The 26,664-nt window shown below is 36.2% G+C and overlaps 3 protein-coding genes across 9 annotated transcripts in view; 2 read left to right on the top strand and 1 right to left on the bottom strand.

Annotated features, from left to right (window-relative positions):
- Window positions 1–10,046, top strand: part of LOC106140822 (sodium channel protein 60E) — a 157,523-nt gene extending 147,477 nt beyond the window's left edge. For 6 of the 7 annotated variants that reach the window (XM_060949814.1, XM_060949815.1, XM_060949818.1 and 3 more), the window contains 11 exons: window positions 85–400; window positions 621–896; window positions 1,345–1,641; window positions 2,031–2,319; window positions 2,559–2,752; window positions 3,682–3,884; window positions 4,198–4,470; window positions 4,642–5,001; window positions 5,236–5,458; window positions 5,982–6,093; window positions 6,780–10,046. In XM_060949814.1, the coding sequence (XP_060805797.1) occupies window positions 85–400; window positions 621–896; window positions 1,345–1,641; window positions 2,031–2,319; window positions 2,559–2,752; window positions 3,682–3,884; window positions 4,198–4,470; window positions 4,642–5,001; window positions 5,236–5,458; window positions 5,982–6,093; window positions 6,780–6,997 (2,761 nt within the window). In that variant the 3' untranslated portion in view covers window positions 6,998–10,046. The remainder of the gene's footprint in view (window positions 1–84; window positions 401–620; window positions 897–1,344; window positions 1,642–2,030; window positions 2,320–2,558; window positions 2,753–3,681; window positions 3,885–4,197; window positions 4,471–4,641; window positions 5,002–5,235; window positions 5,459–5,981; window positions 6,094–6,779) is intronic. The other variant, XM_060949819.1, reaches the window with a different exon arrangement.
- Window positions 10,047–10,847: 801 nt separating this feature from the next.
- Window positions 10,848–12,377, bottom strand: LOC132902900 (NADH dehydrogenase [ubiquinone] iron-sulfur protein 4, mitochondrial). The gene is made up of 3 exons (XM_060949820.1): window positions 12,200–12,377; window positions 11,648–11,810; window positions 10,848–11,295 (listed from the first exon to the last, which is right to left on the bottom strand). Exons 1-3 carry the CDS (start codon window positions 12,250–12,252, stop codon window positions 10,939–10,941), a joined length of 573 nt encoding a protein of 190 aa, XP_060805803.1. The 5' UTR covers window positions 12,253–12,377; the 3' UTR covers window positions 10,848–10,938.
- Window positions 12,378–12,674: 297 nt separating this feature from the next.
- Window positions 12,675–26,229, top strand: LOC106139993 (inhibitor of Bruton tyrosine kinase). Its single transcript, XM_060949530.1, has 16 exons — window positions 12,675–12,910; window positions 13,882–14,216; window positions 14,850–15,027; window positions 15,408–15,625; window positions 17,436–17,633; window positions 18,091–18,327; window positions 18,724–18,860; window positions 19,263–19,397; window positions 19,957–20,254; window positions 20,919–21,041; window positions 21,640–21,797; window positions 22,249–22,373; window positions 22,623–22,803; window positions 23,792–23,993; window positions 24,300–25,526; window positions 26,039–26,229. Exons 2-16 carry the CDS (start codon window positions 14,052–14,054, stop codon window positions 26,168–26,170), a joined length of 3,714 nt encoding a protein of 1,237 aa, XP_060805513.1. The 5' UTR covers window positions 12,675–12,910; window positions 13,882–14,051; the 3' UTR covers window positions 26,171–26,229.
- The last annotated feature ends 435 nt before the right edge of the window (window positions 26,230–26,664 follow it).

Below are 26,664 nucleotides of genomic sequence, written 5' to 3'. Positions count from 1 at the left end.
TACGTATGAGAATGATTTTCGCTCTTTCTGGTATCCCTCACTCACTCTCTAAGTTTAACTGCATGGTATTGACTATATTTTTAGATGTCCATGCTGGGACTCATGTATCGAAACAAAGATGGGTCAGCGATGGATGCTGCTCCGTACTTTCATCCTCCGTTATGTTGACACGCCTGCCTTCGAGTGGTTCGTGCTAGTGCTAATATTCGCATCCAGTATAACCCTATGTTTTGAAGATATCCATCTTGAGAAAAACAAACCATTGAAGAAAATATTGTACTGGACCAACCTTGGTTTCTGCATGATCTTTGTTGTGGAAATGTTTCTCAAATGGATTGCCTTGGGGTTTTTCAGATATTTCACGAGTTTTTGGACTTTGTTAGACTTTACTATAGTTTTCGTAAGTATGCTTTTATTCACACCATTTTGATAAAGTACAAGCTTAAATTAATGCCTTTTAACATTCCAAGTAACAAATAGTAGATCCCGGCATACTCGTACAGCTTGACATTCAGCGCTAAGCGCACCATTTCCTTTTTCTATAAATCCATCACTCTTATTTGCATCAAAGGCATTTGCATGACGTATGATCGAAATATAAAATAACACATTTTTTACAGGTTTCAGTATTTAGTTTATTAATAGAGGAGAATGAAAATTTAAAGGTATTAAGGTCTCTAAGGACATTGCGCGCTTTAAGGCCACTGAGGGCAATATCTCGATGGCAGGGGATGCGCATCGTGGTAAACGCCTTGATGTATGCAATACCGAGCATCTTCAATGTGTTATTAGTTTGTTTAGTTTTTTGGTTGATTTTCTCCATAATGGGGGTGCAATTTTTTGGCGGAAAGTTCTTCAAGTGCGTCGACAATGAAGGAGAGCTGTTGCCTTTAGAGGTACGTATTTCACAAATTGTATTATAAATGCGGGTTTACTATAACAACAACCAACTTGTTAAATATTTTTCATTCTAACGACACGATTATTGTTACCATTAAAGTCGAATTTAATTTTACTATAACCAAGGATATGGTGCAATTCACATCAAGTTTAAAAAACAGACACAATTTACAATATTTCAAACGAAAAATAATTTTATATCTGTAATTAATATTTATAAATACATCACAGAAATATAACAATTTTGTATTACAGTTTGTAATTTCTAGACGAAATTACTATTTTCAAACTTTAATTCCAAATTATTCAGATAACATTAAATCTTTTGTCCGACGTCCGTCAGTAGTATTCTGAAATATTCTCACTACATCTTTAACTTAGAAATATGAATATTTCGAAATTGAATATTTTCTACAAATATCTAAACCTGATTCCTCTTTTCAGATAGTAAATGATAAGTGGGAGTGTTATTATAATAACTTTTCTTGGGTAAATTCCAAAATATCTTTCGATCATGTGGGGATAGCTTACCTAGCTTTATTTCAAGTCGCGACCTTTGAGGGTTGGATGGAGGTGATGGCTGATGCGGTGGACGCGAGGGGCGTCGACCTCCAGCCGGCGAGGGAAGCCAATCTATACGCTTATATTTACTTTGTGATATTCATCGTGTGCGGGTCCTTCTTTACCCTCAATCTATTCATAGGAGTTATCATCGACAATTTTAACATGCTCAAGAAAAAGGTAGGTTCGTTTTTATTTTATCTTCTATTTATATATTCCTAAAACATATATTAAATCTTATCTATTTAAGTATAAAAGTCGAAATTGATTGAATAACTGATTGAGGGACATATTAACAAATAACCTAAACCTGAACCTAGAGACTTGACATTTTGCTGAGAGGATATGTGGAAATTCCCGCAGTAGGAAAATTAAAGAAAGCTTGCGTTTCGGGCAGAGGCGCGAGCGTACTCATGTTATGTGCTATAAAAAGCATCGCAGAAGATATTTTAATAAATGTTTTCCACGCTCCATAGAGATAACGTCCGGGAAATATGTAATAATGCAGAAAATAAAAATGAAGCTACATTACTGCGACGCGACTATTGAATATTTAATGATCTTTGCAGTACGAGGGAGGCGTTTTGGAGATGTTTCTAACCGAAAGTCAGAAGCACTACTACACAGCAATGAAAAAACTGGGAAGAAAAAAGCCGCAGAAAGTAATCAAGAGGCCCAGAAATCAGTTTCTGGCGATGTTCTACGATCTATCGAACTCTCGGCGGTTTGAGATAGCCATATTTGTTCTAATATTCCTGAACATGCTGACTATGGGCATCGAACATTACGACCAGCCACATTCGGTGTTCTTCATATTGGAAGTTAGCAATGCCTTTTTCACAACAGTTTTTGGATTAGGTTAGTATCCTTATGTCTGTATTTATTGTTTGATTATCAAAGTTGAAGGGCGTGCTATATACAATATCTTTCTTCAAAAAAATGTTTTTAATTAAGAAAAGGGGTAATTTTATTTATTAGCAAAGATTTAGTTTATTTAGCAAACCTTTAATATTTTACCACTAATCTACAGCGGTATACGTCGTCGTTCTATGTAACCTAAATTCTATAATATTAATTTAGAAAATTATTTATTCCAGAAGCAATAGTGAAAATCGTAGGGCTCCGCTACCACTACTTTACGGTGCCATGGAACGTATTTGACTTCCTCCTGGTCCTGGCTTCGATCCTGGGGATCCTGATGGAGGACATCATGATAGACCTGCCTATTTCACCGACGCTGCTAAGAGTGGTTCGAGTATTCCGCATAGGGAGAATTTTAAGACTGATTAAAGTAAGTTGATTTGGGATTTTATACAATTTATTGTTGCTCGAGCTTGCACATTATTAAGGGAACCCTTACCTAATACCCGGGCAGTGCTTTTACTGATTGTTTTATATACATAGGTGATGGTACCACACTATAACTAGTTCAAAATCGTCTTTATCCACCCATCATGATTATTTCCGAATTGCAAATCTTTAAATTTGCCAAAGATATGTTATAATTAAAAACTGCGAAAAGGATTAAGTTTATTTAACATCCCGATCATTACAATCCTTGATGCACTTCTTTTGTCTTACAGCATAGAATTATTAAATGCACTATAGTCTTCTTCATATCTTCAAAAGCTTACGTGAATACCACGCAACAAAATTTTCAATCCAAACTTCACATATAAAATATATCTTACAAATATAAAATCCGCATATCGGTTTGTTGGCTTTCCTAAGATGAGATTTATTTACGCCCCCATTACAGCCCGCGAAAGCATAAAGGTAAAAAACACATTACGTGGATTCTAACGATCCCAAATAAAAAGTTAATCATCTGTAATGGTACTCCGCATCGGCACTGTTTTTCCTCAAAGGAGTTTTACTTTTTTTAGATATGTCGAGAGCTTTCCTTTTGTAGTCGAAATTAAATTCGTGAACAAGATAAATACAATGATTAGTATTAAATTATTTCCTAAATTCAGATACTGCATAGTGGTGCGAATTTAATTTTTTTCTTTCTCCCTCCATCTCTCGAATTACATCAGGCGATGCATTAAAATTATATTGATTGTTATGTGACCAAACATTAGTCTATAAAAATATTATCCTTTTCTGCGCTACTTTTTACCAAGTCCTCCTTCTGATCATCTTTTTATAGTACTGCCCGGGACCGACTGGTTAATCTATTCTCACGTTTCTAAACATCGTTATGTATTTAATTTTCAGGCCGCTAAAGGCATTAGGAAGCTGCTCTTCGCACTAGTAGTGTCTCTGCCAGCCCTGTTCAACATCGGCGCCTTGCTGGCGTTGATCACGTTCATATACGCCATCATAGGCATGTCCGTCTTCGGTCACGTCAAGGAGCAAGGCGCTTTGGACGACATTGTCAATTTTCAAACCTTCGGAAGGAGTATGCAGTTGCTTTTTCGGTAAGATATTTTTCTTTTTTTTTTGCGTAAATGTTTTTGTTTTTTTTATTTGAAACTTTGTCTTTTTTTTTGCATTGGAGTGTTCAATAGTCAACAAACTGGCCAACCATACATTTTTGGCCACAACAATATTAAAAACATTCACTTTATCCCAAATATATTATCCATTTATTAAACGACTTCAAATATAGGAAGAGGTTCTCAATTCGACCGTATTTTTTCATAAGTACTTACAAGTAACCTGCATTTGCAAAAATAAGTAAACTGAAATTGTTGATGATAACTAAAAATGTTGCGTTGCCTTTTATTTCAGCCTTATGACATCTGCTGGCTGGAACGATGTCCTAGAATCCCTTATGATTCAGCCACCTGAGTGCGAGTTAGGAGAAATTGGGCACCTTAACGGGAACTGCGGAAGTCCATTGCTAGCCATCACTTACTTTACCTCCTTCATCATTATTAGCTACATGATAGTCATCAACATGTACATCGCTATCATACTCGAGAACTTTAACCAGGCGCACCAGGAGGAAGAAATCGGAATAGTTGAAGATGATTTGGAAATGTTCTATATTCGTTGGTCTAAGTAAGTTAATTTCCGAGCGCATATTTTTTTAATACATCTGTAGTTGAATTTTTTGGATTTTGTGCTAGTTTGCGTTTTAATCTATTCATTATATAAACATAGTAAAGAATCTTTGTATAATATATAAAGAATAAAGTATTTTATATACGGACTCATATTTTTCTATTTCAGATACGATCCACACGCTACTCAATTCATAAGTTTCGCTCAACTGTCAGACTTTATAGCGTCTCTAGATCCACCGTTAGGTATTTCTAAACCCAATACAGTAGCCCTCGTTAGTTTTAATCTTCCTATAGCAAAAGGCAATAAGATACATTGTTTAGATATCCTGCATGCGTTAGTCAAACACGTGCTTGGACACGTAGAAGAGACAGATACGTTCAGACAGTTGCAAGAACAGATGGATATTAAATTTAAGAAGCAGTTCCCGACGAGAAAGGAATTAGAGATAGTATCTTCAACAAGGATATGGAAGCGGGAAGACAAAGCTGCCAGGATGATACAAAGGACTTGGAGAGAATATGTCAAGTAAGTATTCAGACTTTATACATAAAGTAGTATAATTTTCGAGTAATAATTTGTCACAATATAACGGATATACACAATACAAAGATTACAGCACGACGGACGTAAGGGCTTAACATTGATAGAGCTTTGAAAAAAAAATACCTTGAAAAAGAAAATCAAATAACAGTACAGTGCACATTGCTCAAGTTTCGCCCTATAGAAAAGACAATTTTAAAAAGAAACCTAAAATTTCAGACGGAAAAACAGGAGTCCTTCTAATGAAGAAGAAAGCACAAAATGGTCACCTGGCGGGGGCTGGGGTGGCCGTCTGAGCGCATTGTTACACGTGAGGCGTGGATCCCACGCATCAAGTCGGAAATCTTCACGAGCCTCTGATGCCTCTGACCTGAGCGAGTTGGGCGGAGCCTGGCTCAACTTACCCCTACTACTACTACCAGGGGCAAACCCTGGTGATCAGGTAAATTATCACGAAAATCAAGGGAACAAAGGTAAATGAGATCTGAAAGCAAATGATATAAGGAGTACTTATTACGGAAGAGTTAGATTAAAAATTAATAAATTTGTTTATTATATATGAAATAGCTATGCTAAAAGACCAACATAAAGATCATGGTTATATATAGTTTAGTCGTAGTTTTAAGTAGAGTGAAAATTAGGCCAATCTGTAGTTCGATTTTCATAATTTTATTATTAATTGAGAATGGCAAAATTCAGGTCATGTATGATCATTTTCCGCATAGCCATTGGAATGGATGTATTTCTTTTTCACCTGGGCAAAGAGCTCATCATTCGCAATGCTGGCTTCAGAAATAGGGCTCTTCTTTAGGAAACAATTTATGTTTTTAAGGGTGGACATTTTCCGAGAAGCTTTGAGAATATAATCACAATAATTTACATCGATGGGCTATGGGGATGGCTAGTAATGAACTAGCCTATACTATTTCCTCAAATAGGGGACGAATGATGATATTTATGGTCAGGTGGCGAGCGGTTCCGAACAAGCCCCGCCCCGTAGGCGATCTGCGTATGGTTTGCCAATATTCCTTCGCCATCAAGACGCAGTCGACGAGGACGGCGGCCCAAAACGCGCAGGTTCATATGTAATGTTTTGCTTTCCGTGTCTCTTCCATAGACCATAGATGATGCCGCTAGTTAACTGCGCCGCGCATATCTCGGTAAAATTGATACTTATATCCCAATAACTATTTAAAAAATCAACCTTGAAAATAAAATATTTGGTGTATTTTGCAATTGACTCAATTGACCCACCCTTTATAGTGACCCTTCCAAAGACGAAAAACATGTGTGAATTGCTGTTGAATGCTTGTGCATGATTGCTTGTACTTTCCTATTGAGACATCTTTCTCCTTGTGTATATTTCTTGTGGGCTAGCTTTAGCTTTGTTGTATTCGGTGTGACAAAGCAGTACAATAGACTGTGCTTGCTTTATAAATGTTTCATTGTAATATCATATTTTTCGTGTTTGTAGTTTTGTGTCATACTAGTAGGAATAAATATTAGTAAAATATTCGTTAGAGCAACATAAATCATTAGAGACATAGAATCAATGAATATCAAATGAAATAATTTAACTATAAAATTGGCCAAAGTATATTCATCTAAATTAGGTAACGACACTTAAAGAAATTAAATACTGTCTGATTCCTTTGACACTCCCAAAATATAGATACGATGTCGTATGCATGGTATTATCCTAACCCCTGCTCGAATTGTTAAGTCACCAACGAACAACCGCCCAAACTTAAGCATTATCACAGGTTCCCTTCGTCTGAGTTCGCGACGGAATTCGGCCCGGCGAGCTGGACCGGGCCCGCCGGGCTTGCCGCCGCGACCCCGCACTCCTTCGCCACATGCCAATAGCGAAGTGAGCATCTTGGTAACAGAAGCCTCACCAGACGCTGCCCCAGCGCCCGCCGCCCCACCCACGGTCGTGCGAGTCCTCGTCCACCGAGAGAGCGACGAACAACCCAGCTGATCGACACCCGACGAGCCTGAGGCTCCACCCATTTAGTTATTGAACGTTAGTGTCAAAATCAACTCGTCAAAAGTTATGTGTTCACGCACGCACGACATTCGAGTGATACACCGGACAGTTGAGTTCGATTGTAATTTTGTGATTTTAATCTTAAATTAGGTAGTTACCCGCTCGATAGAGAAGATAAATAGACGTCTTAGTTTTGGTTAAACTTGGCGCTTATATGAAAAGTTTTATAGGTGCGTAATTTTTATGTTCCCATAAGCTAGCTTTAGTTTCTCGCATAATGTAGACGGATTTTCGCTATGAATTTGTTTTCTAGGTAAACTAAAACTAAATTATGTCTATTTATCTAAAATTATAACATATTATTATGCGACAACAGGACACCAGGAACTTCCAGATATATTGCAATAAAATTTTAATATTGATTCATCATGATAAGATAGATTCGATCAAAAATAAAAATAAGCGAATACTGTGTTTTTGAGAATTATTTGAAACGGACTAACTGACGTGTATTTAAAATTTAAAACAATATGTTAAAGATGAATGAAGAATAATTCGACTTAAGTCGCTTTACTTCTAAGTCAGTTTGTATTAAGAAACGCTTGAATTAAAAGAAATAAGATTAACGCTGCATGAGATTGGTCACAATGATTGTAAATAGTATTTAGCTATATGAGAACGACTGATTCGTCATCTTAGGTCGAAAATAGATAGAGAATGAAACGAGAGATGGTTGACGTGTAAAGGCTTTTAAATGACAAAGCGACGACTAGTCGTTGAAAAATAATTTAAACCTATTAAAGTGAATATATGTAACTTCAAAATGTTTTTATTGGCTAAACACACAATATAGTAACGGATAAGCAGTAAATATAATAATATCCGTTCAGTCTCGCAGATATACTATTTAAGTTATCAAAATATTATATTAAAAGCGATAGTCTTTCATATTTAATTCTATCTATTCTAAATTATTTACAACATAAGTTAAACAAAGTTGTTAATAAACTTCATTCGTTCAAAGCAGAACCAAATCGAAACCCCTGATTTGGATACCGTAAAAATGTCGTCTATGTAGGTAAAAAACATATTCTTATGTTTTGTATTCATTCGCTTTTGAAAACTAATTTTCGTTTGAGCAAAATAATTTTAATAAACCTAAATATTTCAAACTAATTAGATAATATTAACTTTTAGTTGGTGTTACAGTTAAGATTGGAAATTGCAAAAATAATTTACTTGATAGAAACCAGCCTTAAAAGTAATCGTAAGGTTTTAAGTAAAAAGTGTCATTTTTAACGATCGTTGTTTAAAAATAAATCTAAATTACGTGTATTTACCTAAAATGGCAAAATGCGTTTCCGATAATAACCAAGATTATGAAAAAGAATTTATAGAAAGTCAATTTTCGCTTTAATAGATAAATTCGTTTGTACAATTAGCATTTAGAATTAGGCGTTAATTTTTTATATGCATAGGTGCCATTGTGAACAAACCTGCTGAGCAGTGCGCCGCAGTCTTAAAGAAATAAGAAAAACGTTGTTGCTTTACCATAAAATTTTAATTGGTGTAAAGATTCAGAACGGTTAAATAATCCCATTGTTAAAATGTGCGTAAAATGACTCCCAATTTCGTGGAGCAGTATGGGTGTATGTTTACAATAATAGAATAATACAAGAAATTGTGAATATATAATATGCCCCTAAACAAACATACGTTGGGAGGTTAATTACATGTTAAGGTGATCGGACGCTTTTTTAAACCGATTATCTACGAGTTTCTGGTAAAACTGGTCAAGATGACAGCAGTAAATTCAATACTCAATAGTAAAGTTCTCGATTTCTAGTCGCCGTATTAAATTGTTTACGAGTTTGCGGCTGTTTAGGCTATTTATATTTGCATGAGCCAAAAGAAGTATTTTTTCTAGATGTTATTAGAAAAATGCCTTCTACTTAGATTTAGCTATTCATATTCCATACGCTTTTAATGCAAACAAATAATTGCTTTACCGTACTGATTCGCACAAATATTATTTATTAGAATAATTTCTATTATTCGTTATAATTGTAAAAGACAATATAATTCGATTATAAGCTGTTAATTCAATATATTATTTAAGAAATGGCTTATTGGCCCTATGTTTTTATCATCACGGTTTGAAGATTTTGTTGTTAATATTATTCTTTTTATTGTTTTAATATACAAATATTTCGCCCGTCCACATAATTTTTCTTTGGTTTGTAGATTTAACACTGTAGCTACCCTTATCAATAAACCAAAATATATATTTGCACATAGTGCTTGTAAAGTTACCTTATTATTTTAAATATTTATATAATATGTAAGTAGGTATGTATTTCTTTTATAAACTAAATTCATTAAATATACGCGTTAAACAAATTGTTGATGTAAAGGGTTTCTTGAAAAAATTAACTTCATTCTTCTTAGCTTGTTTAAATCTGTGAAAGTATTTAAAGACTACTCAAATCTCTTGGCAATGGTGCCCATGATTCGCTAAAAACACGTTTTTATCTTAGGAAATAGAAGTTTTTTTATTATTTTATACCTAGGACAAGTAATATACACGCAATTCTTCTGTACATTCTGTGATTACGAAGATATGTTTTAAAATTTAACAAAAATAATAAAACTCCATTTTGTACATGTTATAATTATGTCTCTCCTGTTATCTTAATCTCGATGGGACTCCACTTCTGCTATACTGTATCTTCATTGTACACGTTACAAGTAGACCGTAAATACATTTTCTCCATTTAGTAAGGACCAAAAAGTCGATTAATTTACAATTTTAACTCGATTACAAATATTCGATCCTGACCAAGCCTCTTTTTTAAATTATTTGTATGTAGATATTTTCGAAGCCTATTTCAAATTATTCTAGAATTTAGGCGCAGACAATTATTACGGTTTGTACCACTTCGCTTTATAACAACTTTTACACTGTTTGCTTTGGATTGATCCCTTTGATATTTCAATAAACAAACCACCCTCACTAGGATTGAAAAGTTTAAAGATTAAAGATTAAAAAAAACATAATAAAATTTGTTCTAATAGAATAGATTTCTCGAATATTGTTCATTATAATTATATTATGTAAATAGGTAAAGAAGATGATGCAATAATTTTTCATAATTTTATCTATAGTTATGTCTTAAAAAGGTTGTTAGAAAGTACTTTTAAACTCTAAAATTTAATTATGTACGATGTACATGTAAAACTATAGTAGTTAGTGAAATTGCAATATTTAAAGCATGTGTTGGGATGATTCAGAAATTATTTGTAACATATGTTTAAATTGTATTATATGTAAATAAAAACTTTTAAGTGAGACCTGCGAAATATGATTTTCTTCCGAGGTACAAAATATAAAATTAACCATGTTGAAAACTATGATTAAATGAAAAATATAGAAACGCAGTTTTTTATTGTGCTACCTACCTATAGTTCTAATTCCAATACTGTAAAGCTCACACAAATAAAAACAAACACCTAATACAAAGAAGAAACAAAGATATCTGTTTGTATTTTAACAACTTTTACTTAAAAAATTTACCAAGTCGAACTCGCGCTCAGTGTTCTGATTTACAGTAGACAGAGCCAAAAGTCTTGAAAAGACTGAAAGGCCAAGTTCAGCTGTATGACTTTATGATGGAATTGAAATTTAAATAGTGACAGGTTGCTATTCTATCACCTACAAGATGAATCCCAAGTTTATAACATTATTAGCATGGGAAAGAGCTGGAGTGGTCCTATTCTAATGTGCCGGGTACTTCGTAATGATATATTAATTGAAATAAGTGTTGAATAAAAAAACAGCAACTAATTGCCATAATGTATTCTGCAAATTACATCAAATTCTTGAAGTATCTAAAATTAAATAAAATCAACAAATTAATTATTGTACTAACATTCTACTTGGTAGACACCCGAGTGCGGCGGTTCCATGAGAAGTTTATTCCATAGTTCTTAGGCCTGAAGTCCTTTTCCGTTTTCGGGACATCCAGGAACCAGACCCAGCCATTTTTCTCGCAATGCTCTATGGCTTCATCGGGAGACGTGAACTGGACCTTCATGTTGGAGAGAGGATCCCCGGTAGAAGTCCAACCCATGAGTGGGTTCTCCCAGCGTTGGCGGTTGTCAAATTCCATTTCCCAGTGATGGATGTTGCTGGTGCCACTTTGCATTGCGTTCTTTGTTGGCTGGTAGATCCTTACGCGGCGAGTGCGGATGTGCTCCTCTGGAACACCCATGATCGGACTTAGATCCACCTGAAAGATGATTAATATTGTTTTCATTAGAAAGAATAATATTATCATTAAAAAAACCTAGCCTTGTTTGAGTATGACTTGCGAACAAAGGGTTCTGAACGTACCATCATCACTTTTGTTACTAAAATATTTATTTTTATACATTTTCATGTTTTATTATAAAGTAGAAAATAAAAGGAGTGCCGGAAGTTCATGGCCAAGATGGGAATTCAACCTATGCTTTTATGCACAGCACATATTTTAAAACACCTTCATGTACATCCACATCCACAATAAAGAGGAATGATTAGTATGTTTGTAACAAATAAACTCAAAAACTACTGGACTACATTCTTTTTATATTATTATTTACCTTGACAGGGACCGTGATCTTTGCTTCCAATGCATATTTTTGTTGCTCTTCCTCAGGCAGGGAAATTATTTTCTCATTTTCTATTCTAGGGGCCTCTTTAACACATGTAGGATCTTTATCTTTAGCCCAATCTGCGCTATTAGTTGAAAAAGCAGGCAGGGATCTGAAAATCATAAAATAAAATTTAAGAATACTTATTGACAGGGTTGCTTGGAAAGGCTTTGGGATATATCTTCATTTTAAAATTATTACGGAAACTTGTAGCAAAAGTAAACTCTTTTACAAGATAACAAATCCGGATACAGACATTTAATGAAAAATAAAGTGATGCTAGATCCCAAATTGAATTGGTGATATCACTAATCATTATTATGAGGACAAATTATACGCAACTTACATTGTGCCGACCCTACGACCGAAAATTTGGGATGAAGTAGCGAAGAAGTAGTTTTTAGCTGTTAATAATTCTTTGATTGTATGCTGAAATCACTGCAATTACTCTGGCAGAGGTACCTCTGCCTACTACCAAATATAAATCTATCATATTCTTACCTGTACAAAGGGCTTTTCGGCAATCTGGCCACACTGTTTATTGCCTTCAACATTATTTTAATTTTACAATAAACTAATTACAATACAAATTATTATTTCTAGATGGATTACACAACAATCATCTGTAATTTTTATGAAAACAATTGACACGAGAAATGTTCAATAGACATGACTACCTACGTTGACTTTGACAATGCCTGACAATGACGGTTAGCATGAGTTTTTACTACGCTTTTTTTTATTTTAAAATAAAAGCAAGCGAAAACCATATGCACCCATGCAAATGCCCTCGTCTGTCAATCAATGTCACATTCATTGACTTGACAGTCTATCTTAACGTAATCAAAACAATGTTGCCAACTCGCCACATTCGTCGCAATATCTGTTGCATATTTGACCATATTAGATAATGGGCAACGATTTTTACATAGGCTAAAATGGCGCTTTTATGACCAAGGTAGCGCCTTTTTTAATTGGAGTCAGTTGGCAATAGTGTCTCCGAAAAAAACCGACTGATCTCCGTTTATTTGGCGACTGCAATATTTCGCAATTTTAAATTTTTATTAGGAATATCACATTGATTATTTCATGCGGTTTTAATTTGCGGCTATTATATTTTATGTATTTTTCAACACTGTTTTTAAGGTAGAAAATGGTGCCCAACTTTGCTATTGTGACGACAATTTTTCAAACAGCTGTTTATTTGTAAAGGTACTTTAATTATTATATATTGTATCATTTTATAGATTAATATGTGCCTCTTTTATTATACACAAATTTTAATATAAAATCAGCCGGCTAAAATTTCTCTCACTCAATCTGTCACCTTATCAAATATCATTTGTCCTTGAGAGTGAACAGAACTTAAATTACATACCTCTAAACATTTATACTAGGAAAGTTATCAAAATGATAACCATATATTCTTTTGTCTTCAATCTTACTGCTCCAGAGTCTGAGCTATTTGGGATGCACTTGTACTTATCTAAGGAAAAAATTCATGGATTTCAAAACAACAAACCTACATTTGTGCATTCTAATTTAACTTCTGAAACATTTCATTGGCTACTTTTAAAACTTTATCTGCGGACAATGATATTGGTTACCACACAAAAGGCTTGTCTAGTGTGAGACCCATTGTATAACCAATGGAACAAGTTTGTGTTTAATGAGTTTAATTAAGAAGATGATACAAAAATTAATAATAGACATGGACCCTGCTATCTTCATATCAAACTCATTGCTCTCAAGAGCTTTAGTATAAAAATTTCAGGAAAACATTAACAAGGAATATACCAATGTTAGACTAGATTGAATGTGTGTGATTAAACAGCATAGCCATGCCATGCCACTGACTGCTAGCTGTCGGTCTAAATCAGTCAGCAGACCTAGGTTGGTCAAAGTTGGCAGCACACTGCCTTTTCCCTTACACAAAAGAACATATAATCAATCATATTTCTTAATTTTCTTCACAATTAGTTTTCAGCAATCACGGTACTCCCTAGCTGCTCTTTTTGTGTGGAGAGGTTCCTTCTCAGTCAAACCATGATAGCTCATGATCATCAGATTTAATAGAGAATGTTTAGAGAACATTTATTCTACAATACCCACATCATTAAGGTTTTGCGCTCACTAAGTGCAAATTTGAATATGAGAAATCTTCATAGCATTCTTTGTTTCAGAGAGCCACAACTACCATTATGTCCTGTTAAGACGACATTACGTGTAACCCCTTAGGGGTTATTACCACAGGGGATCATCTCTACAGTACCTGCTTTTATATTAATACCGACATATTTGATATTACTAAATAAATTTAGACTTAAGATATTTTATATTAACTTTGTTAAAAATGAGTAAGAATAAAGCAGAAGTAGACTGCACTAGGCGGTGCAGGTCTAGGAGTCACGGACATACTTTAACGAGTGCCATAACAAAAAGGTCCAGCAGTGATGAGGCCTTGGCGTGTTTCATCAAAGCTACTTGCGCCAATTTCAACAAAGCTTTCGATTTTGAGGTGAGTTCTTCATAAAAACATTATAACCTAAGTTTTCCAATTGCCAGATATCTTGTTGGGCATCAGTAGTGTTATAGTCGACCAAAGAAAAGGCTAATAAACTAATAATGGTCTAACAACCTACCATTATTTGAATCTCATTCCAATAATAGTCATAGGATTTCAATCCTATAATTTTGCCATACACGTGAATGTGGCCTTTCAGTCTTTTCTAGACTGCTGGAGAGTTTACATATAATAGCAACAAATAGAGTAGTTACCCTGTCAACATCAATTTCATTAGATCGGGTTAAGTTCAACTAAACCTAGTCAATAGTCATGGAGGTCAATTGGCATAAACACCAAAAATTGGGTAATTTGTTTCCAAAGTTATTCATTTGTAGCCAAACTATAGAAGCAAAACTAAAATCCAATAACAAATTCATTAAAAATAATTGAGAGTCAATATCAGCTATTCTAAAGCCGTTATCAGAGAATGACCAGATAAGGGATTTAGAATAGCTGATATTGACATTTTATCTACTTCTTATGGGTTGCCTGGAAGAATTTGCATAAAGCCACCTTTCATCTTGCCATTTTGTAAAATCCTTTATCCTGTATACTTTATGGTGCAATCATCTATATGTGTTTCAGGGTCGCACAGCTCTCCACATGTCATCATCTCGCGGCCGGGTCCGCTTAATGGACTGGCTGGTCCGGCACTCGTCCGTGGCGTTCGTGAACGCTCGCGACAGGGAGTCCGGGTACACGCCACTGCACAGGAGCATCTTCTACGGCCAGATACATGCCGCTGTCTTGCTGATGAAGTTTGGTATGCCCATAAAATGCTATTAAATTATAATAATGAAGATCTGAATCCAACTTTTCAATATATTAGCATGAATACATATAGGCCAATTCATTAGATACTGAAATAAAGGTAAATAATAATAATTCATCTTTTTGTTGGGAAATTCATTTTATAAGCACCTGGGTGGCCGAGCGGGGTTCGGGGTATTTAGTTAGTTTGACGTCAGAAAACCAGAAAAAATAGTAAAATACGAAAAATAAAACCAAATTATCGTGCTCTAACAACTATTTTACGTGAGAATATGATCTTGGGTTAAAATATGGGAAACACGAATTTTCTCAAATGTTGAGATCCAGCTAGAACGATTTAATGGAAACCAATAAATAAAATTGCATTTTCAGGTGTAAACACAGACATCGTGGACAAAGACGACTATAAAGCGCTGGAACACGCCATGTTAGACCGCCAATACATGTACAAGCACTTGGGTAATGGGCCCAGCGAGGTGTACGTGTGGGGAAGCAACTCAAACTATACGCTAGGCACGGGCACACAGCTACAGAGGAACACCCCGGAGCTTCTCGGCTGCTTTAATAGGACCAACGTGTGTGTTAAACAGGTGCGCACCTCAAATATTCAGGAGTAAAATAGGCTTCTACTTTTCTGAAAATTCCCACAGGAGCGATGCCCTTGCAGAAGCTTGTAATGACACTTTTATTTAAAAAATTCTGAATGTTTTGTCTTCATGAAGGCAATTAAAGACTAGTATTCTCTCAAAACAAATAAAAGCAGTTTGCGCAACAGGTGACATTAATGAGTTTGTATGTAGCATATCAATCTTAAAAAAATTAAAAACTTCTCAATATTTGACATTGTTCTTTTCATAAAAATTAAAGTCAACTGTCAATGAAATTCACAATAATACAGCATGAAAACAGAATTATTTAGATTTTAGCGAATTACTTTAATAAAATTAAAATGCATACAGTTGCTTTACCGAGGACCTGTCTTGGCTTCACAAACTTTCTGTTCTTTCTGTTCGGCATGCTCAGTTTCTTCATTTGTCTGTGGTGTTCGTTCAACGTGCAATTATTTAGAGATGTGAATTTCACTGTGACGAAGAGTTCTTTAGTTAGCAGCATCGCGGATTTTGTCAGTTTGAAACTGTGGTTTACACCGATGACGTCGATTTTGATACCAATCGCTATTCTTGCAATGATGACGTCTTGCTGTGGCATTTTAGGCGCCGGTTGCCGGATGAAATGCGCTATTAAAACTTACGTATTCCTTGTCACAGTATTATCCTCAATCGCTTTCTGGATATTTTTTATAACAGGCATTTATAACATATACTCGGATAACCAGAAAACAAGGGAATACTTAGAGAAGTCCTTGATATCAGAATATGGAAAAGAAAATGATTTGATAACATTCCTATGGAATTACACTATGCAGAATTACGAATGTTGTGGAGTGAACAGTTACAGAGACTTCACTTACTCGCATTGGCATAAAATTAATCCTAACCTACAATACCCCGTGCAATGTTGTAAATTGCAAAATAAAGGCGATTTAACGCCTGTATCACAGAATTGTACCTTAAATGAAGATCCCACAAATGAATCGTACAAGAACATCGGGTGTTTTCTCGCAATAAGGAAAGCTATCATCGACAACAAAGCGTTGTTGATATTTTATGTAGCGTTACTTGCTATTTTGTATTCAGTTTTGACGTTTTTCGCTTACTGCATTATTCGAGGCGAGCCTTTAGTTAGGTCAATGGCAAGTCGGGCTACATTTTTACCTTCTAGGTACCATCCTGAGCCACAAATACAGGCAAAACCGTCGTATGACACTATGTCGTATGTGGATGAGCCTCCGAAGAAAGTGGTGAAGGTCGTGTCTTCCGTGAATCCGTTCCAAACATATAAATATACGCCTAGTGCGTACGCGCATAGCCATATCAGCAACACGTTTCCGCAACATGTTAGGCATCCGATGTAGAGAAATTGAATTAAATTATGTTTGTGTAATTTGTCTTTTATTTTTAACATAATAAGAAGGATTTTTTTATTAGACAGTTCATCGGCTTTTTTTTCAAATTTAATTTAATACCTCTTATACCTCAAACAGACGATCTAGAAAACTAGATATCAGGCGTGGCCTGAAGAAGTTCTAAGAGTAAGTGTACTGTAAAGGCTGTCAGATCTTTTCACAACATGTAAAATATAAATCAGGTACGCTCTTTATCGAACTAATGTGAACGATAAATGTCTACAAATTAGTGAAAACTACATCGTGGGTTTGACCCAAATATTATAATTATACACTAATAAATACGCACGTTCAGCATTTTTTTATAGATCCTTAATTTTTATAGATATATACATATTTTTTATATAGGTATGTATATATATTTGAATCCACAGGTCTGCCTGGGCAAGTTCCACAGTATATGGCTGTGCGAAGGCGCGTCCGGGCCGGAAGTGTACGTGTGCGGGCAGACGGCGCGCGCCGGCGGCCCGCACGGCACGGCGCTGCGGCCGGTCGCCGTCCGGCTGCCGGAGCCGTGTCAGCAGGCGGCCGTGACTCTGACGTCTACCGTTTTTCTTCTTGAAAGCGGCACGGTAAGAATAGAATTTATGTAATGACATATTGTAGTATTATGAGATCTTTGTTATGTTAAATTTTGTTGTTTAATTTTGACTTGTAAAGATTGAGAAATTTGTTTAATTGAATATGAATATGTCACTTATGAACATTATTTTACGAAATCTTGGAATAATGCTGAGTGACGGACCTAAGTATCGTTTTCACTAAACAAAAACAACGAAATTAATTATGTTAAGTTTTATTTAATACTAGCTATTGCTCGCGACTTCTCCGTAAAATTACACTGAAAAAACTGACCCCCCCCCCCCCCCCCTATATTGCCTTTTAGAAGGGTGGGGTTTTTATTTTTCATTGGCTTCTACTGGTCTTCTGCTGAATATATATTGATTTTTTGCCACTTACCATTTTGACTTTCAAGTGCAGACATCGATCAGTTACTATTATTATATGTTTGGATCTCATTTTTTTCAGATCATCCAATACAACTTAAACAACGCTGATAACGCCAGCCAATCAACTACCAACACACCTTCATTTATCAAAGTACCGTCAACAAAATCATTGCTCAAGATATCTAAACCGCTAGGCGTGGTGGCCGCTCGGTCGCATGTCGCCGTGTGGAATATACACGCTGTGTACACTTGGGGTACAAATCTGGGACAATTGGGACACTCGCAAGAGGACAAAGTGGTACCTGCTCCTAAGAGGGTGAGTAATTTAATTTGTTTAGCTTGTATCGTCGTTTTTCAGGTGTTTATTCTGGCCGGCAGTTTTGGAAAATGTGGCAATGATGTGTTGATAAAGGCTCGGGAGAAAGGCTTGCCATGACGTATTCTATTTCTATTGGTGAGGGCCAATAAACGACTAATCTTCTTCATTTATCAAAGTACCGTCAACAAAATCATTGATCAAAAGATAACTTTAAAAGAAAAAGAGAACCGCCTCATATCGATTTCCTTCTTTTCCGAAGTCGGTAAAATTTCTAAAACCTTCTCCTTGCGAGATAATTGCGGAGAAACATACAAACCTACAGGTGGAATTGAGAACCACCTTCTTTTGAAGGCGGTTAAAAGGAGTTATTACAAAATATTGATTATTTTGTAGGTGGCAATATCAGTAAACAACAAAGAGGAGGCGGGCATTCAGCTAGTGGGGGTGGGCGACGCGGCCACTGTCATCACCACCAGCCGAGGAGACGTGTACTTACTGCACAAGTACATATGCAAGAAAATCGCAATCAAGTGAGTGTTAATTTATGGATCAAGATAGGCATAAAAAAAATAAGTTTGAATTTCACAATGTGTAGGTAGCTGAAACCACTGAATTTCATTAAAATTTAATATGTTAGGAATAATGTATGATGATATAAGAGTTAAGAAGTAATTAGAAAGTATTTTGGTAAATTCACGTGAGAATATTTATTGATTTTTTCTATCACTGACTTGTCTGATCGACAACGGCCTAGGCAGAAAAAGTTAAAAATGTTTATGCCATACGTAGAACACTTCGAGAGAGGTTTTCTTGAAATTCTTAAGGGAATGGAAAGTTACTTTCATCCATACTATGAACTAGTACGATACGTGAATTTTCCAAAATCAAATCTCAAAGGTTATTATAAAATGAAAACATTATACCTTTAACAGGCAAATAAACGTAAAACAAGCGTGCGTGGAGGCCAAAGTGAGCGAGCAAGGCGCGTATTCTCGCGTCACAGTGTTGCTGCTCACCAGTGTAGGACAACTGCTCATATGGCAAGATTCCACTGCTCAACTCACCAGGTATTGTTTTTTTTTGTTCAGTTTTTTTTTTTTTTTTTATTTGTAACTTGCGACCCGCCCCGGATTCGCACTGGTTGCATTTATACAGAATACAATAGTAGAAAAGAATAGATTTATTTTCAAAATTGGATACAAGGTGTCACTTATTGACGTCACATAACTTAAATCTAATTATAACTACTACCGCTTCTAAAGTGCATGTGTAGAAAAAGCGGCGGTATAGTCTATACTCTATACAATATATATATTTTTAAAGTCTAGAACCAGCTGTTTGGGCTGTGCATTGTCTGTCAGTCAAACAGTCACTCACACACACACAGTGACAGAAGAGTTTTATAACACATACATATAATCACATCTTTATCCCTTGCGGTGAAGACAAAGCCAATAGTCTTGACGAGACCGAAATGCAACGCTCAGCTGTAAGGCTTGATGAAGAAATTGAGATTCAAATAATGAAAGATTACTGCCGCCATCCCCGTCGCCTACAAGAAGAATCTCCCAAGTTTATTAGCCTAATTTATAAGCCAAGAAAATTTTAAAATGATTGGTTTTTCAGATGCGTCTTCGGCCTAAGCCATCAAACCGTCATAACTCACGCGGCACTAACTCACGACGCCTTATATTTCACAACCAAATACGGCGAGGCGTTCATTGGTGCGATCTCTCGCAAAGCCCCGCCCACTAATCCTCAGCCAATCAGGAAGGAGAAGGAGAGAGACAACAACAAGTCGGCGCTTGTCAAGTTTCTGGAGAAAGATGATTGCACCACGGTCAGGATTACGAAGATACCAAATGTGCATAGAGCGGTGGCTATTTCTGTTGACAGTGAAGGGTTGAACTTCGCTTGCTTGCAGGTTTGTACTGTATTTATCTCATTCGCATGTTCCGAATTGCACTCTCGGGTAGTGCACTTCAAGACCCGGTAAGTACCAATTTTTTCATTCATTCATATAGTCACGTGTATTTGCCTTTGGGGGTAAGGCAGAACTAACAGTCTTGAAGAGACTGATAGGCCACAGTCAGCTGTTTGGCTTTGTGATTGAATTGAGATTCAAATAGTGACAGGTTGCTAGCCCGTCGCCTTAAACAAGAATCTCGTGTTTATAAGCCTATTCCTTAGTCGCCTCTTTCGACATCCATTGGAAATGAGATGGAGTGGTCCTATTCTTTTTTATGTTGGTGCCGGGAACCACACGGTAGATTTTTTCTCTCTTATAGACAAGATCGTACTAAATGAGGGGTGACATTGATGTTATTTTGAAAATCTCATTTTGCGTAAGTTATAATTCAATTTCTTTTCGCCAATCACATGTCTACTATTATTTAGTGTTTATTTTTTTAAGAGCGCCGTTCGTTAAAGCGAACTATAAGGTCTCACGTCTGTACTGCAATATGTAGTCACTTACTTATTGATTGAGAACAATTCACCAAAATTGTTGTATCAATACGGCAACTTTACTACTGGATCGACGTCACATTTTTTTTCCTGTTAAGTTTGAATCCTTATTATTGTTTTAGATAAAACCTACGTGCGGTCTAACTTCTATACCCGAGCTGTCTCCGACGAGTATGTCGAAACACATGGAATCTCTGATGGAAACCGCTTCCAACGATGATCTGCTACACGACGTTGTTTTTAAGGTACAGTTTCATTTTAATTTTTTGTTACGATTCAGTCAATTATATAAATACGTATACAGATGAAAATTAAACAAATCTTAATAGGAAATAACAATGGTATAACATTGAAATTTGAAAAAATTATAAGCTAACTTAGTGGAATAGTTATTTTTGGGCATCATTGAAGCCCTCAAGGATGAATAATTTTTCCCGTTTTTTTTTTTCACATTTTCCGATATTTCGATTAATGGTCTATTCAACACAAAAACAATTCGAACCAATTCCTGAGTTTAGCGCGTTCAAACAAACAAACAAACAAATTCTTCAGCTGTATAATATTAGTATATATAATTTATTAGTTAAACAATTATTAGTTAAATATTTTTTTACAGCTAATAATTAAACTACTTGTGAAATTCCCGTTTTTTCCGTTCCCGTGGAAAATGTTTCGTCCATAGGCTACGCTACTCCGTTATATCAATTTTTTGCCAATACCTTTCTATTACAGACATCGATAACTATATCTTTGTGACATCTTGGTCTTCAGCGTCACTTACCATCAGGTGAGACGTAAGACAAATGCCTAATCTAAAATAAAATTAAAAAAAAAATATTTCAGGTCGGCACACGACTGTTTCCCGCGCACATCTACATAATAGCTTCCCACAGCGAGCACCTGTACAAATTGTACCAGGATAGTACGACGAACAAAGAGGATAATAAGCCACTGATCGTTCTAGCCAATGTGTTGCCTGAAGTTTTTGAGAGGATTTTAAGGTGATTTTATTTTATTGGATTTTTTTTTTTAAGTATATACGGGACAAATAACACTGATTGAATTAGCCTCGAAGTAAGTTCGAGACTTGTGTTACGAGATACTAACTCAACGATACTATATTTTATAATAAATACTTATATAGATAAATAACCAAGACCCAGGCCAATCAGAGAAAGTTCGTTTCTCATCATGCCCTGGCCGGGATTCGAACCCGGGACCTCCGGTGACACAGACAAGCGCACTACCGCTGCGCCACAGAGGCCGTCATTTCTTAAACACTTTACATAAAAATAACAGTGCCGTGTGCACGCATACATAATAATGTAGAATTAAACCACTCCATATCTTGCCCAAGGATTTACTCGAGATCTTGAAGATATCTCCAACCGGTTAAACTGATTTTGAAAATGGAAGGTAGCCATTTAATATAATAATTAATTATTGTTTTAGGTATATGTACACGGGAACCTGCGACGTGGCAGAATTAGGGCCTTGTAGTCTAAAGATAAGGAGGGAAGATTTAAACAACGTGATTAAGAAGGGCAAAGATGTCGAGCTTGAGTTGGAGATGATTGGTAAATAAATATATATTATAATAATAAATATATCACTGTAAAAAATAATATGTATATGGAACAAATATGATTATATTAAGTAAGTTGAAAAGTACCCTTGTCCTTTTCCGCATAATATACAATATACGCAAAATTTCAAGAGCATTGTTTCAGTACATAACGCGTGAAGAGGTAACAAACAAACAAACAAACAGATAAACAGACAAACTTACTTTTGCATTATATAATATCAGCCGGGTTTTATTTCAGAGAACCCATCGGAAATATCAGCGTTCGAAGTTTACAAACACCAAGAGAAGAGTAAGAGAGGCAACAAAACGCGCAAACATTCAGGCGCACGCGCCGACTGCTGCGACCCCGTGCGGCTGCTGCAGGCGGGCTGCCGGCGGCTGCAGGTCCAGGGGCTGCACAAGCTGCTCGACAACTTCTAGTGAGTTCAACATACATACATACATATGGTCACGTCCATATCCCTTGCGGGGTAGACAGAGCCAATAGTCTCGAAAAGACTGAATGATAGAATTGAGATTCAACTAGTGAGTTCAACGTTTAACGCTATTAAAGTAAGACCCTAGGCGGCACTTTAGTCTCTGGTAAATTTCCGCCGACCTTTTTTTCACCTCTAAAAATTTTCTATGAAATGTCATAGGTTATGGGCCTCACAGTGTTAAATAACTTGGTCGAATGTCATTTGGAGTAAAAACGATAAACACGATGAGTGATCACGAAATCTTAAATTGAGCCAATAAATATGAAGATAGATTGTAACTACTGACAACAAAAATGAGACTTCTGCACAATACATCGGTGTAACTTATAAAAATGGTTATACTGTGCTTCTGTATGGTATAAGTTATGCTTTTTATCTCATTTCTCTCGCTTTCTCCATCTTTTTATAGCAATGAAACTTTTTCTAACTTCGTCGATAGTATTCTTATTATGCCGTTTCATATAATTTAAAATTGCGATGCCCATCAGGGTTCATATTGTACCTATTTATAAGCAGTTACTTTAATTCAACTGATGTACTTTATGATATGCAATAAAGATTTTGAATTTGATTTTTTTTTTAAATTAAATAAATATATACGGGACAAATTACACATATTGAGTTAGCCTCGAAGTAAGTTCGAAACTTGTGTTACGAGATACTAACTCAACGATACTACTTATATTTTATAATAAATACTTATATAGATAAACATCCAAGACCCAGGCCAATCTGAAAAAGTTCTTTTCTCATCACGCCCTGGCCGGGATTCGAACCCGGGACCTCCGGTGTCACAGACAAGCGTACTACCGCTGCGCCACTGAGGCCGTTATACGAATTCCTTCTAATACATACATACATAAAATCACGCCTCTTTCCCGGAGGGGTAGGCAGAGACTAAAGACCTTCTAATACATTTCTTTTCCAGCTATCGCGACGGCACAATTCACCTCCGCGATTCGGCGACGTTCACCAAGAACCCTACTCCCGTATGGGATCGTTCCCGCTTCCCGGAACTAGTTGATACACACGTGTGCTCCAAAGATGGCGCTTTAGTCGCTGCTCACAAGTGCGTGCTGGCCGCCAGGCTGGAGTACTTCAACGGCATGTTCATGCATTCCTGGACTGAGGTTAGGATCGTATATGCATTTTTTTTTTCACAAAAGTTTAGGCAGAGACCTTCAGATCTTTCAACTTGTCGTGATGCCTGTGTACTGTCAAATTGATACACATTCACTAAACTCAACACGATATTTTCACGGAAGATCTTTGGTTTGGGATATGACTCATAACTTATCCTTTAGACCTATGGGATTATTTACCAATGAATTGCCAAAGCAGATAACATCCCCGATTTTAATTAAGGTACATTCGTCTCGCACATCCCCTTCCAACATACAAAATAAATGTTTAAAATGTTTATTACTTTGTTACAGAGTAAATTACTATCCAAAGTGACTCTCCCAATAAACCACGGGATACTCCAACCAGTTATCGACTTTCTCTACACCGATTCGTGTCCGGAAATCGAGAATTCCGACAGTATAGACTTCATTTGCAGTATGCTAATAGTAGCCGACCAACTGTTCATATCTCGACTCAGGGAAATGTGTGAAATCGCCTTATCAAATCTCATTAACTTGAAAAACTGCGCAGAACTATGCCAATTCGCTCACACATATAACGCAACGCAACTCAAACAGTGTTGCATGGAGTTCATATCTCTAAACCTGTGCAGTATTCTCGAAAACCGATCCTTAGATCTCATAGAAGATGACGTTCTCCATGACATATCTAATTACTACTGCAAATTCAATCCTATTATGTCATCAAGAGTGATTACACCATTTTTCAACGCACCAACAGATGAAGTTATAGATGAATGCGCAGCGAACTTTCCTATACACTTGGAATTGACTGATGAGGATATAAAGAACGATGATACTGATATCAAAGAAAAAAAGAAAAGTAAGTCCAAAAAGATTGAATATACTGACAGCGAAAAGGCACGGATGAGGTATGAATCTGTTAGCTCTGTGACATCACTAGACATGTCTAATGATGTCTCTGGTGATATAACTCTGTCTCTAAGTAACATTTCAAGGGAAGAGAAAGGTGCGAGGGAGAAACAAGAGAAATGGATAGAAGTGCCGTCATCTCAGCAAAAGCAGCAGAAAGTGGTCCAAGCCAGGCTGAAGGCTATTAGCAACGCGAGAGAAATCTTGAACGAGACGCCGGTTGAGTCTTTTACGAAATTAACGAAGAATAATTCGTTCAATAACCAGTCGACGGAAAATGTACCAACAACGTCAAGAATGTCAATGTCTCCTAAAGATTCTTCTATATCAGAAATGATGAGAAGCCCAAATGTGACTCAAGGAAACCTTGTCATCAGCCATATTGGTCCGAAAATGTCCCAAAAACAAAGGAAGAAATTGGCAATGCAAGAACATGTGCCGCAAAATCTGGGCGATTATTTTGATAAATTAAATATGGGCAGTCCTCCAGAAAAACCTAAGAATCCGTGGAAAGTGGTAGAAGCACCGGTCGCGAGTAGCAGCCCAAAGGCGAAGGCTATGGAGTTCAACCAGATTCTTACTGACCAAAAGAAGCAAAGAGAAGACTTTTCAAGGATCATGACAAAGCCTCTTGCATTAACTCAGGTAAAAGAATTTGTCCTCAACAACATTTTTTACAATCTTTTACAATAAAGCATTCATAGATTCAAGTCACTTAATAATGAACTTCTATTTATAGTACATTAAAACTTAAAATTTTCTAGCTATGTTTTTCCCAAAAGAGTAGAATTTATTTGTAGCGGGAGCGATGATTCGGGCTCAACCGCCACAAAGGGAAGAGATCTTCCGGCAGGCTTGGTTTGGCTCCGACGATGTTAAGTCGAATGTAATCCGTGAAATCTTTGCTTACACTATTTAGGTAAGCGATCTAATAGGCTCTATGGCTTGTGACGTTTGAAATGTCGCCATAGACTCTTCGCTGCTATTGGTTAAGCGCGTCAAATTCTAACGGTGATTGGCTGATGGCGTGTGACATTAGTGAAGTCGCCAAAGACTGCATTATTTAACTCTCTTCTCATCCTAGTGGACAAATCAGCAGGTCCACACTTCGTTATATGTTTGCCATATAATTTTATAATATTGGACATTGTTTTCAGCTTGAGGACAAAGCTATAGAAGAGCTGGAAAGGTTCTACAATGTGCACGAAGCAGACGATGAATGGATTACAGTACAACGGATTGAAATCAAAGTGTCTTCTCCGCAATGGATCCACACTGCCCCTAAGTGATATACTGTGCTATTTTATATATTTATAAGATAATATGATACTATTTTAAAATAAATAATTTGACACAGAACTTGTTTCAATTGACTACTGTTATTTATAAGATCCTGTTGACATTGCTTGGTTGCATTATTCCTATGGGGCTTCTGTTGGACCATTTGAATCCTCCGTAGCATAGCACGCGCAACTCCATTTTATCACGTGAAAATCTATCGCTGTACCATTTCACGTCATAATGAAAAGCGAAACAGCGATATATATTTCGCGCGATAAAAATGGAGTCGTGCGTGCTATTCTACAGGGGCTTGAGTTGACTTGTCTCATAATTATGTCATTTATATTTCAAAACCTGAAAGTGCAAGTCTGGTCTTTGTTTCTTTCAAAGAAATTCTTTTAATTTAAAATTTCTATATGTATGTTTGTTATTCTTTTACCCCCAAATCAATGGTATGGATTTAGATAAAATTTGGTGCATGAATAGATAGACATAGGGTACT

The sequence above is a fragment of the Amyelois transitella genome, chromosome 19 (genome assembly GCF_032362555.1).
Source record: "Amyelois transitella isolate CPQ chromosome 19, ilAmyTran1.1, whole genome shotgun sequence".
In the NCBI taxonomy this organism is placed as follows: domain Eukaryota; kingdom Metazoa; phylum Arthropoda; class Insecta; order Lepidoptera; family Pyralidae; genus Amyelois; species Amyelois transitella.
The sequence above is the reverse complement of the archived record's forward strand: the minus strand, read 5'-3'. Positions and strand labels throughout refer to the sequence as shown.

Excerpts from the sequence above, each read along its gene's own strand:
- LOC132902900 (XM_060949820.1), bottom strand. The coding sequence starts at position 12,252 with ATGTTGAAGGCAATAAACAGTGTGGCCAGATTGCCGAAAAGCCCTTTG. Across the intron at positions 11,811-12,199 it reads CCGAAAAGCCCTTTGTACAG|ATCCCTGCCTGCTTTTTCAA; the intron begins GTAAGAATATGA and ends TATGATTTTCAG. Across the intron at positions 11,296-11,647 it reads AGATCACGGTCCCTGTCAAG|GTGGATCTAAGTCCGATCAT; the intron begins GTAAATAATAAT and ends ATCATCTTTCAG.
- LOC106139993 (XM_060949530.1), top strand. The coding sequence starts at position 14,052 with ATGAGTAAGAATAAAGCAGAAGTAGACTGCACTAGGCGGTGCAGGTCT. Across the intron at positions 18,861-19,262 it reads TGCAAGAAAATCGCAATCAA|GCAAATAAACGTAAAACAAG; the intron begins GTGAGTGTTAAT and ends TACCTTTAACAG. Across the intron at positions 20,255-20,918 it reads TGAACTTCGCTTGCTTGCAG|ATAAAACCTACGTGCGGTCT; the intron begins GTTTGTACTGTA and ends TTATTGTTTTAG.